Source organism: Sparus aurata, chromosome 15 (assembly GCF_900880675.1).
Source record: "Sparus aurata chromosome 15, fSpaAur1.1, whole genome shotgun sequence".
Classification (NCBI taxonomy): domain Eukaryota; kingdom Metazoa; phylum Chordata; class Actinopteri; order Spariformes; family Sparidae; genus Sparus; species Sparus aurata.
The window spans coordinates 8,008,161-8,022,852 of NC_044201.1; the positions used below are offsets into that span (position 1 = coordinate 8,008,161).

Below are 14,692 nucleotides of genomic sequence, written 5' to 3' on the forward strand. Positions count from 1 at the left end.
ACAGCGGGAAACATACAAGGGCAAGAAATGGGGATTTAAATCGAGAGGAGAGGTGAGTAACAAAATAAAACAGGAAATAAGAAAACGTGATCTAATCTGCAGGACGAGACATGACAGTACTTTTCAGAATGTCATTGTTTCTCTTTTGAGGTAGAAGAAGATAATCTTTGCATGTTGCCAGTTGTCATCATTCAGATACTGGTTGATGAAACACTAACAGCCTGACAGAAGTGGTTGACACAAAAAGTGCAACAGAAACAAGAACCTACATTAGGGTCGAAGCTAACATCTCCTGCTTTTCTGCAAGTGTGGACAAACATTAGGTCCACTTTTGGACCTTGGCTCACTAACAAAACTATCAAACAAATATCCACCATGGAAAACTGTGGTGCTAATGTCATTTTGCAGGCAAGTGAGCATTCAGTGACTCACATGTAGCACACTGAATCGCTTAAAATCTTCCCTGCTTATTTACCTAATTAATGATTTATGGTTTTTTTCTCTTTTTTTATGATGGAACGAGTTGACAACACAACATTGATTTCAACTTCATGGCTAAGGTGTCAATAAACAGTTGTTTCTTTCTATCTAGCCCCCAGGAAGTGCACCCAGCCAAACTGTGTGATTACAACAGCACGTGACATACACTTGCTAAATGATTTTCCCCAAAGGCTTACATTTGGAAAGATGCGTCACAACCTGGGCAAGGTCATTTATTTGCAGCAGGAAGTGGCTTCTTTGGCTTTATTTGCCACTGAGAATGTGCATGTCCAATGCTAAATCCTGTTCTCATTATTCATCCATTCTAGTTCCATAACATACACAGCTATGAAGCCAGTTTTAGTCATTTGGGATCATTTCGTGGATCCCCGAGGAAAAATAGGCAAATCTGTAGGTCCAAAATTATTCTGATGTTCATCAGCTCATCATTCTTTTTGTCTGTCTGTCATTTGGTGTTCAAAGCTGCTGTAAAGCTCTGCAGAGATGAGAGGAACTGCAGAGTTGTGCTTATGAGGGACTATGAGTGATCCATTTAAATTACACATAGTCATGTAATCCATTGCTTATGTAAAATATTAGATATTAATTCAGTTTTAAGATTGTTCAGTTTAAATGGTTTAATGGTGTAGCCCTTATTCTTCAACAACACTGCTAACAAAAAGTTCTCTGTCCTTGGCTTGTAAGCTAAAGTTACACAAGTTTGTTTACATTTTGTCTCTGCACCCCAGCCAGTTCAGCTGTCAATCAAACAGCTGAACTGGACCGCCCACTCAAGCTTTTTATTTTGTCCCTTCCCATTATAAGACGATGTTTCAAGTAAATTGAAAAATCACTCTGACCAATTTGTTTTCATTTGACAGAGATGAACCCTTAGATTTATCAGTTACGATACAGCCTGTCAGTTTATAATAAAGAGATATTTCATAAAACTGTTTTGGCTCCTTTTAATGGCTGTGAATTCCTTCTCCTTGGGTTGTGTTGTGGGGTTGTAGGTAGCTCCAAAGTGCAAACAAGGAGAGGAGACATGGTGATATTTCTCCCCTGGGAAACAAATACTTCCACACACCTCGTTTCTTTGCAAGCCAAACAAAGTGAGATCATTAGCGTACTTTTCCCATTAGAGAGTGATAGACAGTGGCCATTGCCAAACAGATGGGAGAACTGCTCACACCCCTTACACATTTCCCTCACACCCTGTTCCCCTAACAAGTGGTTTGAGTTACATGGCTCAAAGCCAGTGAAACACAGTTGATGTTTTTTGTCCACTTCTCTGTCTTTGATTTGTGTTCTACTGCAGCTTAGGCTGAAGCACACACAGAGTAGCAGAGAGTGGATGTGCTTTACATCGGGAACAGTGTATGTTAACATACCACTCATGTTACTCACCAGCTCTGTGGACTTGCTCTCCATCTCCATACACTAGGTACATAGAAGAGGGCCACACGCAAGTCTAGTCACAGCAAATTCACAGATTGAGGTAATCTCTCTCTAACACTCTTGTTTCCACAAACGCGCGTGCACACACACATCAGTCCCCCACTACTAACAGAATTGAAAACAGGTGCCCACCACATATCTTGCATTCTTCCAGAATACAAAAGTGGTTTGACCTGAATGGTTTTGCTGGAGTGGAGTTACCCTGTATGAAAGAATAGTCCATGAGGAGATATGTGTGTGTGTGTAAACATGGAGGCGTTGGGTTCTGTGCAACATGCTGCTGGAGCAGCACAGACTCGCACTATATTGAAACCACATTTCTCCCTCTGCGCAACCCTAACATGCAGTGTCAAGTTAACGTCAGGATAAGTCGCAGATACACCATGCGAACATAGCAAACCACCGCATTTAATAGCCTTCAATACAGCGACCGAAATAGTATACTGGTCTGGCTTTGACCGATATGGATGAATGATCAAACTACATTGATAGCTGTTCTTAAACTTTTGACTATCTTGTAAAAAAAATTGCGAATTGGAGACTTGAGATGACCTTGCCTCAGTCACAGTCTTTTCCGACAGCCGCAGATGATCTGGTTAGTGGAGAAAATGGTCCAATGAGAAACAGAAGGGTGAAAATTGCCAGATGAATCAGTGAAGAAAAGATACTGAAGCCATAATGAGGAGGCTGATGATAAATGTGCTGCCCTTGGGTTTTCCAGGATATTTCCATCTTCATCTTTCATGACTGCTGAGGCCGTTTGTCTGCAATTGCCTGTAACCACGTGGTGTGTGTTAAGTGTAAATGTTAACTCGCTTTAAAATCCATCTGGTAAAACCTTGAACACTGTCATCAACATTGTCCTCATGTTGCAAACAATTTGATGAATGCACAGAGAGTAGCCATCTCCACCATGCTTTCCCCATTGAGACATCACAATGCCACTTTAATATGGGTGTGGATGTGTGTTTCACTGCACACTTCAAGCTGATGTAATGTGTGCTGTTACAGCTGACAGAGAAAAATACAAGCATCTCTGCTCTTACATATGGGAGCAGAGATGTTCATTATACTGCACATGCCAACATTTCCTGCACATGTCTTTCTGCTTCAGAGTCCTTTTTTGACAGATAAGATTGACAGAAAAAAATTCTGTTAAAAAACAGTACCCTTTGCACAGCAGTGCTTCTCTCTTGAGTGCCAGCTGGTGCAGGGTAATCCACAATGGACCAAAAAATCAATACGCATGCATACACAATTTCTATTTTAACAAGTACATGATAAACAAAAAGAAATTAACTTCTCATGTTGCTTTATCAGGTTTGCTCTGTGACAGTCCAACAGATGTGATCTTATGCACTTTCTCGAGTTCCTTGTCTCAGTGCCTCTCTCTACTACACTAACAGAGAGCAAAAGTTGGAAACATTAGGGTTAGGGTTAGAGTCTGATAACGAAAATTAACTATACGCTTCCAGCACACAGAAGTTCCACAGAGCCCGTTTTAAAAAGTTAGAGACAAAAGGCAATAGCAACAACAATTCCACTATATGAAAACATTAACATACCTTTCCATTTCCTTAAGATAATAAATAAAGATATAACATTGTACACAAGCTGTCTGATCCATCTACAATACTACAGAGGACAAATAGATACATAAGAAACATAAAACTGGGAGAAAATGTAGAAAAAAAATACCTTAGTAGTGGTAAATACATTTAACCACACTGCAAATGTCAGATAAATGTCAATAAAAAAATCTGTATTTTGAGGGATGTTTGTGATCATGTTCATTAATGATTTTGGACGCTGTGGAGAGCTATGGAAGCTTCAGTATAACATCATTACATCTTTAGATATGGAAAAACATATTTTATCTATAAACAGGAGAAAAAAAAAGGCTCAGAATTGATTTCTCTAAACAGCATTCTCCCTTGTCTGCACATGTCTCCTGACGATTCCTTTTGATTTGGCTTTTAAAGCAAGCCAGATCTCAGCCAAGTTGCATCGTGTGTGTGTGTGTGTGTGTGTGTGTGTGTGTGTGCGTGTGTGTGTTTGTGTGTGTGTGTGTTTGTGTGTGTGCATGTGTACTTGTACGTTCCATATTGACATTGTGGGACTAAACTTCCAAATTGACATTTGGTGAGTTGGTAAGCTGTGTCTGGCAGCGAGTCATTATATTTTTCTATTGAATGAAGCAAGAGTGAGTGAAAAAAAGTTTTTTCTGTGCCCCTAATTTTTGAAAATAATGAGGCATGTGGGAATATATCCGTATTTCTCAACTGAGAATTTCAAGTCCAAGCCATTAATTGTTTTCACGAATCATCTGAATTTGACATAGGCAGTTTCAGATCAGGATGTTTGTTCTCTTTGCATAACTGAAGGCTGCAATTACTTTCACAAAGCAAGCTTTAATGGATGCCAGTTAACTATGAATGTAACTTGCGTGTGTCACAATGTGAACCAACAACTAGCGAGATCCAAAAAAATCAAAAAGATATTGCTTCAAATTTGACATTTAAATTATTTTTACCTGATTGTGAAATCAGGTGAATGTACAATGCTTTACTTGACTGATGCAGGGACATAACATCCTTATTCTTTTTTTTTAAGCCATATGCCTTTTTATTGCTTTTATATTATTGAAATGTTCGTAACATAACATTACACATGGAGGGCACAGGGTCCTCTTTAGTAGATTTATGTCTGTAACTATTTTAAAATGTCTCCTCTTTTTGAACTGCTTTTCATCATTTACTGTAGTTATCATTCTGAAGACTTTGCAGTGGGCCCAAAAACAGGTGTATTAGTGAGATTATATCATACTTTTAAAATTATTTTGGCAGGTTTATAGTAAGACAAATTCCAATTCAAAGCTAGACTAGGATGGACTGTCATGTTGAAATACACCTGTCTTGTTAGCTGACAGTAGAGGTGCAGCAACAGAGGAAAGTGTTATTTCTTTGGAAATTTAAGGACGGTGTCTGGTTCATGTGGGTGGTATATAAACCAACAAACACTGTTTGTGTGAGTTTGTACAGGCCCACTGTACATAGATCTGTGTGTACCTCAGTGTGTGAGGGAATATGCCGAACTGCAGAAATGAGGCATAGCACTGACTGATGCTGCCGGCCTCTCTGCTTCACAGAACTGGCTTTTCTATCAGATAGACAGCTTGACAATATCCAGACCCCACTCTTTCCGCTACACACAAACACACAAAGGCACGCCAAGACATTTATACACACAGGCACATACATACACACACATGCACACACAGCTTTCTGGGTTTGTTCCGCTGGTTCCTGGCTTGACTGTTTGTAAGATAAAAGAGATGTTTGTAGCTGAGTGAGTACAGTGTAGTTTGACCTCTTGCACAGGCCTTTCATTGTGTTGTGTGTAATAGAGATTTCTCTTGTCCCATTTTAAACCATATTACAAGAAACTCACCGCAAACTGAATGATAATGTTGAGTCAGCCATTATTCAGTGTCCTAGGGATGAGCACCACTTGTCATTGGCTTGATACTTTTAACAGAAGTAATAGCACTTTCATCGTAACTTGACTTGCCTTTCTGTGTTTGTGAAACAGAGTTACAGTCAAAAAACAGTGAATGCCGCTATTGTACCCTAAATTTGCCATTTTCACCTCTTTATTTTTTAACTCCTGCTTCTCCTCTTCAGGATTACACAGATTTGATCTTGAGCCATAACAGCTCACATACACAAACACACGTGTGCATGTGCAGACAGATTCACATTCTCTTCGTCATCTCATTACTTTTGTCTGACTGAGATCGCAGATTTGTAGCTTCAGGGCTTTTAAGTGTCTGTATAGGATATCTTTCATGTTTGGCCTTGGTGATCTGTGGATTTCCTGACACCAGTAGGGTGGATCTACCCAGCATCCTTTTCTGTTTGGAAGAAAGCATATGATGCCCTGCTCTCGTCAGGCGATAAAAGAGAGCTCAGCTATTCTGGCCAGTAATGCAATACTTCCCCCTCAGGCAAGTAGCTGTTGGTAGTGTGTGTAACTGAAACAGAAACTGGAGTAACTGCTCACTAGCAGGCTAACTGAGGATTAACTACCATTTAATGGATAGGCTGTTCCCAGAGAATAAGACAAAGTAATGGCTGGGTAGCTTTGCTAAAACACTTACCAGCTCATCTTAATAACAGGTAAATACATGACTAAAATGGGCTGCTGCAATACTGAAATAATGATTATTTTCTTTTCATTGATTTATCTGCTGATGTAAGATATGGCCAAATTATTAGTTTGCAACATTCCAAAACATAATGAACAATTTTGACGCAACCAGGCTATCCAGCTAGCCCTGGCCCATCCTGTCTCATAATACCACTTTGTACTGGCAAAAAACGATCTGGTAGCCCCTTGTAGTTTTAGCTGACAGATATATGCCATCTGTTAGTGTAATAAGTGAACAAAATATACTCACGAAATATGATATTCCTTACTAAAAATTAAAAATGTATCTGTACAACTGAATAAAACTCACCAAAACAGTCTTGCTTTGTCTTTCCACAATCACCTCTGGTTTGGTCAAAATCAATCCTTAAAATTCAGAGAAATATGTGAAAATATTCCAGCTCTACACGCCATTCTAACCTGCTGCTGATACCATAGAGCTATGAGCTAATTAGCTAACGGTATCTAGCTACAGCCGATGATAGCACTCTGATGATGTGCTGCCCCCTATGTATTTGGAGCTACCTTTGAATTCTGGCCATATTTTATTTTTAAATTTTATTTTTTATTATTACTTTTTTTATTTACAAATTATATCATTAGAAATGACTCAGACAATTAATTGATTGTCAAGATATTTACTGATAAATTTCCTGTCAGTATCTACCTCATATAGAGATTATAGAGATTATTGATGGATTTAAAGCTAGTAATTCAATCCATATTAACAAATAAATCCTTTTCTAAAACTGCACCGGAACATCAACATTTCCCAGGAAAAAGAAAAAAGAAAAGTAAAGAAAAGAAAACCAACTATAACAGTATTCTGAGAATTTGAGATATTTTTTACAAACCTTAGAAATGTTTGTTTGTTAAAGTAAAAGTTATGAGCGCAAAGCATTAAACTATCAGCAATGTAGAATCTGTTTTTGACCTCATTATTGAACATACCTTTAAATTGCAAAGGCACAAGAAAGCCAGTCAAGTTGAATCAGTTGTAAAATTCCCCAGGAACCAAACCCACACATAAACATGTAGATCAGGCCTGTTCGACTGCTTTTTCAGAAGGGCCAAGTTTTTAAAAAAGTGAAGGGGTAAGAGGTTGAACTTTAACACAGAAAAAAGCTCTCAGAGAGAAAATCATATCTTTTATCATGGACACAAATTGTGTTTCAGCATCGAGCCCTCATCAGCGTGATAATACAGAGCACACATGACACTAAATATATGAGGAGCCAACAATCAGAGATAATAGGATCCATCTGTGAGTGCCCGCCCCCAAGACAGCATCTTAGTGTGAAAGAGGTGTGAAAACAATACAAAGTCAAACTATCAGAAAATAAGTAGGACTGGAAAAAACAGCATAAGAAACAAACACTATATCTTCCATTTACATCTAATATGAACAAAATATTCAGTGCACCCATAATATATATTTTTCAAGGTTTAGAGAAGTGTATTTTGTGCTTAGCAACAGAAATACTGTAATTTATGAATGGGCCAATTAGCCCTTTTAACAAAACGATCAAAGGGCTGAAATGAGGTTGCTTAAGGGCTGCATTCAGCCCACGGACCATCAATTGAAAAGGTCTGATGCAGACATTTTTGTTCGTACATGTGCTCTTGGACCCAGCAGCAGAGAATCAATATTTCCTAGCAGCTTTATGCATCTCATGATGCCTTTATGATGTGTGTGCAGGGCTGCTAGCTGTCTCTGAGCAAGGCTGGTTGCCTGCTGTTCAGTTCTCAGGTGAGGAAAGGCCTGGAATCACTCATCCTGACAGCCACATCTGGCGCTACTTTCTCTGTCCTGTTGCCCTTAACTCTGCTCCTGAAAGCAGAGACCACTCTGCTTTAACCACAGAGGGAAGGAGTTATGATAATAGCAGGTATGATAATAACATTATTGGTGGTTAATAACAAGATAGAGAACAGGCAGTTTACGCAGGAGGAATACACTCCTGAATAGGGCTGTGTGCAATAAAACCCTTGTTACTGCTAGCATTTCTTTGTTTCCAGGCTTTGTTCTGCTGTTACTGGAAAGCGAATCAATGCCAGGTGCAACAAGCAATCTTTCTGTTCTCTCTGTTTGCTTCGTGGATTATACATAGTCACTGCTCCATTGGAAATAAAGGCTTACAGTAAATGCTGAAGAAAAAAAAACACAAAGGAGCTGAAGCATGACTTCATTAGCATTGTTCACTGCTCGACTGTAGTCTGACTCTGACTTTAGGCCAGACGTTTGTATCTCTCACTGTCAGTTATTAAATATTAAAATATCAGAAAATTTCTCACCTTTCACATACTTGTAACAATTCAACATAAATCCATTTAAACACTGTATGGAGCATTCACTTGGCTCAGCTCAGCTGGTGCCAAACCCACTGTTGAGGGCAAGTACTAGCCAGAGCCTGACCGGCTCATAGTCTTCATCTGTTTCCTGTTGAACCTAGGAAGTAAAGGTCGGAGCTCAGGGTAATATTTACGTTAATGGAACGACTCCAAACAGATTACATTTCAAAACAAGAGCCTGAGGTATCCAGGATCAGCCTGCAGTCGCACATTAGAATATAAGCAAACACTTTTGGCGCTTCACCATATGCTAAGATCTCTCATCCTTTACTGCCCAGTGAAAATAACGTGTTTTAATGGAGACAGCAGACATAAACCCAAGTGAGCTGTCGGCTAAATAAGAACAGACCAGCTCTGTTCTCCGTGCTTTGAGGAGCACATCACAACAGGAGTCCATGATGGGAAAATCAGCCTGTCTGGATTCTCAGTGAATGCTGGTGAAGATGAGACTCTGTTGTCATGTGTACAATTGGACATACTGGAAACAAAGTTCAGTACCTGGCTCACAAAAATTGATGTTAGGAAAAGGCAGTGTATACTCGAAAAACTTCCATAGACATTACTGCTGAGAACTGGAATCTTCTTTTGCAACATGTATATATTACAATTTACTGAGGTTGAAGAATTTAGCTTTCAGCAGAAGCCACTGTTTTTTTAAAAAAGTAACATGGGAAAACGCTTGTTTGTTTAAATAGAAAAACACAATGTTTTCTCTTTTTACTTTTTCTCAGCACTGAGAACTTGTAGAGAGGTTTAAACACAATATACTCCATAATCTACTTTAGTTTTTTATCCAGACATGTTGTGGATGGACTTGACCCTTTTATTTCTACTTTTTAATGTACTCATAACTGCTTTCTTCAATAATACAAGAAACAGAAATAGTTACAATCATACAGAATGTGGCTGTGGTACAGAGAGCATCAGAAATTGAGTTCCAGAAATGGTTCTACAACAAAATGGAGACATTTCTACAGTATACAGTATATAGTAAGAGTAGATCAATGAGTACCACATGGTCTCCTTCATGTGTGATTTCAGCTTCATTAAAAGAATCAAAGTTACAACTACTTTGTGGGTTTCTCCCAGCCAGGTCTTTAGACAAACTGTACAACTTTGCCGACTGCGCTGGTCTGCACCTGATCCTTGGACTCAATGCGCTGCACAGAAACCCGGACAACTCCTGGAACACTTCCTCCACCCTGAGCCTCCTCAAGTATGGCGCTGGCAAGAAGTACAACATCTCATGGGAGCTTGGCAATGGTCAGTATTGCTAGACACCACATGTGGCCTCATACAAGTAACATGACAATAAGTAGAGAAAAGTAAAGTGTGTGCTTTTTCAGCAATATTTCATTATTTCAATATTGTTTTGTGACATTTCCTCTTTAATACACTACAGGTGGAAATGTTACACCATTTTCTTAGCATCCCATGTTATGAGTATCATAAGTTCATAAATATTTGCAGAGAGTTAGTCCTAGAAAACATCAAGAAATACTTTTTAAGCTGATTTTAAAGGTTCTTTCAAAGAAAAATTAATCAGGCTACAAGCAGAGAAACCACTATATTAGACCAGCAGTTTTAGATGAAACCTCTGATAAATTGTTACTTTAACCTCAACCAACAAAACTTACTGCATTTTAATTACTAACAACTTCAGTAGAATTCCTAAACCCTGTCCAAACTTAACCAGTTTTCTCTTCAGAAGCTTTTGCTGAAACTGATGAGGTTGTAGATTTCTGTCCATGCAGCTTACTAGGAACCTTTAAACCCAGAAAAACTGCATGAATACGTAAGCAATTTATGCTTCTAACCTCTAATACATCATTAATTGAATACCACTGAAGAACTTTTAAAGATTAGTCCAATAAAGTATGATGTTATGAGACAGTATTTGGTTCAAATTAAGATTTACAGGGTACAACCTTGATAGAACTATAGATATAGTTAGAGAGTTAGCTCTAAGTGAGAGTCAAGCTGTTCAAGGCTTAAGGCGGGGTTTCACTCAGGGATGAAAGGAACAGCTAGTCCTCGTGTCATCCTAACCATCTGTGTTCCTGGGGAGCTTCAGTGCACACAGAGCCCTATGTTTCCCTGCTGCACATCGCTTCATATTTTCATTTCATTTCATCTGTAATAATGCTGACAATAGAATCTTTTATTCATCCTGAGCTTAAAAGTACCATGCGAAATCCCTTAATTGGACCATGTGAAAAGTTTAGTGATGACTTGAACCATAGCAAAAGAAATAATTTTAAGTAAATCACCCAGACAGTGCAGACAGGGCAAATAATATTTTCATTATAGTTTTCAGGACTGACACAACCACACGCACACAAAACAAACATATTTAATGTTTTATTTTAAAGTGCAATCACAGCCTTGTACTAATACAGTACAGTCACAATACTCTTTAGCAGAGTGGTAAAACAGCAGTGAGCCTGCAGAAGTTTAGCTTCCGTTGCTCTCTTTGTTTTACTGATTCTGCAAGGCCACCCTGTGTGCTTGGACCATTCCCCTGACACTGAGTCCATCTGTCAGTATTACTGCGAATTGCCCAATTATCCCTTTTTCTACTGCTGTTGGATACTCTCTAGGAGAGCAAGATCAGACTACAACAACAACAATACTCTCTTCCACCTCCCCACTGTTGCTTGTATAAACTCTATCTCGCTGGCTCACTGTACTGCATTTCTTCTTCCCAGAGCCTAATGCCTACCGCAGCATGGTGGGTCGTGCGGTCAACAGCACCCAGTTAGCTCAGGACTACACCAAGCTGCGGACCCTGCTGCAGTCTGTGCGCTACTACCACCGAGCTCACCTCTACGGCCCCAATGCAGGACGACCTCGAAAGAATGCCATCTTGCTGCTGGATGGGTGAGTCAGCAAGAAAAACACTGATTGGGCAAAATTCCTGTCCTTGTTGCGCTATCCTGCTTGGAAAAAAGAGGGGAAGGTAGCGGAAAGTATGCTGCAGCCATTTAATATTTTTTCTGTGTTTAATGCACATGCACATACACACACATTTTAGTAGTGTTCAGTGTTTATGGATTTCCATTCTGTAGGTTTTAGGGTCTAAGCTCCAGCCATACCCTGTCAGCCTAAATAAAGTGTCATCTGATTGATAACGTGATGGCTCTACATCCCACCTGCTGGTTTTACCCAAAAGCTCCACCAGCTTCAGTTTGACTCTGATGGCTTATCTAACAGCCTTCTCTCAACTGCAGTCTGTCCCCCTTGAGATTTTAATTTCATACCCTTACTGCAAAAAAGGTTGTTTTGTATTGTGAGAATCAAGACCTTACTGTGAAGTTTTCTTGTTGATTTTTTCTGTCTTTTACAACAGCTAATGATTCCATTTAGGTCAATATGAAAACCAGCTTGAAGAGACATTAAACCCACTTGTTGTCTTAATGAACTTTAACTTTGCTTTGACAAAGTTACATTTTTGCCACATGGTGCTTTAATGTTTATGCTTTAAAACATTTGAGATCTGCACCCCCTGCTAACAATAATTGCCTTCCCTAAAAACTTTTTTTTTAGAAAATTAAACATTTGCAACATTAAATCGTAAAATGAGTTTGGTAGAACTTTTGTTCGGCAGTTCAGCCAGCAGCTCTTTAGTTCACTCTGTCGGTTATGTTTACGCCAATTGGATAAATGGGGGTGTGGCAGTTGGAGGGGCTTATTGCATAAGAACTAGAAAATGAATTCCAAGACTTGCAAAAGATTTTGTGGAAAAGTTAGTTGTGAGCCAAAGGACTGCTAAATCATGCCAATCGACTAAAGGGGTCAAGGCAGTGGAAATGGACTTTGATAAAATGGTGGATAATTTCTAAATGGGTTCACACAGAAAGACATAGCACACACACACACAAACCATTTTGTGAGGTAGTGTGCATTTGAATGCATGAAAATGTGAATGCCTGCATGTACCTGGTTGCAGCTATATAGAATTCCCACTTGTTTTATGTCAAAGCTATGAACACATAGACAAGAAATATTTCTTGGAACAGCTTCTAACAACTTAATATAACTTTGACAAAAATTTGAAGGACTTTACTGATCTGTAAAAAAGTATATTTTCAAAACTTGATTTGGGACCATTGGCTGTCTGATTTAAATCAAATCCTTTGGAAAAATGGTCAGCATCAGTGCAGTAGGTATTGATTTCGTACCACTGGTTTCGCCTTCAAACTCACCTAAAATGACTAAATTTCTCCATTAACAACTTAAGCTCCTCTGCCATGAAGCTCAGTTTTAAGTTTAAGACTGGTTCAGTGCCACAAAATTTACTCTGACACAAATATGTGGTCTGCCAAAATGTGGAGCCAAGATATCCCAAAAAATTCCCCAAATTCCACAAACACAGGGAAAAAACATTGTGATATGGGATTAAACCTACAAATGTTTAATTTGGACTGTGACAGATTTTACAAAATGTCATACGGTTGAATGTCATGTCATATGCCTGTCTTAGTTTGTTTAAACTCTTTTTAGAATAAAATATGCTTTTTTCAGTTCCATGAAACAAATAGATGACGGCATCTCTCAAACATTTTCATCACTTTCAAAAATGTTAAGCCTCTCTGAGCTTTTCTGTCTGTTGAAATGGAAACAAACTTGACTATAATGGATTCATCAGTGGCTCCGTACAACAAACAGGGATTGAAAATCAAACAGCAATGGATATACAAAACTCTGTCAGTGCTGGATGACCCAAATAAAGCGTGACTTTATATAGATGTGTTTTCCCCTTACTAATGGCATTTATAAGCAATATGTAAACGTTTTACAAACAGTTTATAACACAGAAGTTTTAAGCAGATGTAAATGTTTATTAATGTGTTTTTCAATAACTATGAGCTCCTCCTGTGGACACCCATAAGTGGAGCCTGGTGTATAAACAGAAAATGAATAAAAAATTGTAAAATGTCGCTTAAAATGTCTTCAAAATATTTTTTTTTTTACACCTTGACAAATATTGAGCATTAATAAACACAAAATATCCTTACATCTGCGTGCAACTACATTACAGTGTGAACATGTTTAAAATATACTAAGAGTTTATATAATGTTTTTAAATGATACATAACAGTGCTGTGTGAAAAAAATCAAATATTTACTGTCATTGCGATACAAACGTGCCCAATAAATTTAATAAAAAACTGCTTGTAACTCGATAAATAAGACAATATAATTGTGTTTACATTCACCGTGCATTCATACAATGGAGTCCTAGATGTATGGACCGTGCATTCACACCACTTGGCCAATCAGATGAAGCAACAGCAGGATGCAAGGTTAGCTAGGCCAGCATGATGCAGGTCATATCTTCATAGCAAGGTTTAAGAGTGTTATTGCACATTTCCTGATATCATGCAGGCCTACTATGTAGTTGCTACACAAGTTAAGTTAAAGATTAAAAACCTTCAGTTTGTAATATATATCTAAATAGAGGCTCCATATATATATCTAAATAGAGGCTCCACCTATATATATGTATATATGTATATATATATATATATGTATGTATATATATATATATATATATATATATATATATATATATATATATATATATATATATATATATATATATATATATATATATAAATCAAACGTGCATTGTTTGATTTACAGCCATCAATGGCACCTGTAGTCTTGATCCAGACGGTGGCAGAAGAATAAGAAAGGGAATCAGAAGAAGAAGAAGCAGGGTTGGCGTTCGGGAAAAACACGGTGGACTGAAAAGCGAAAGCGAAAGGAAATGGAGAAAGGACTTATGAACGGCAAATTCACTTTCACGGCCAGATGGTTCGGTCGTTGGGACAAAAGTTATCTGCACGTACTGTCAACATGAAATGAGTTACCATTGAAGTACGTCGAGTTTCAAATATCATGTGCAAGCACACGCAGATGCAGATATTTTCTATATTTTTTTTGTTTTTTAGATTTTAAAAGAAGTCCCCATCAACTTCAGTTGTTTAGAGAATGCTGCAATGCTCTTTTGCTGTGACTCTCAAGAAATGTTTTGTGGATTATGAAACTTTACCCGACTTTCCATTGGCATGGGGGTGAGAAGATAATGACTAAATTTTCATTTCTGGGTGATCCTATCCTCTAAACATTTATTCTCTATTGTGGGTGGCTGAATGGAAGCTATAATCGATGCTCTTTACAAGTCTGT

The 14,692-nt window shown here is 38.3% G+C and overlaps 1 protein-coding gene across 2 annotated transcripts in view; it reads left to right on the forward strand.

Annotated features, from left to right (window-relative positions):
• The window catches only part of hpse2 (heparanase 2), a 61,450-nt gene that overhangs the window by 24,823 nt on the left and 21,935 nt on the right, over positions 1 to 14,692 (forward strand). For both annotated transcript variants that reach the window (XM_030441033.1, XM_030441032.1), the window contains exons 4-5: positions 9,589 to 9,762; positions 11,208 to 11,379. In XM_030441033.1, coding sequence (XP_030296893.1) covers positions 9,589 to 9,762; positions 11,208 to 11,379 — 346 coding nt within the window. The remainder of the gene's footprint in view (positions 1 to 9,588; positions 9,763 to 11,207; positions 11,380 to 14,692) is intronic.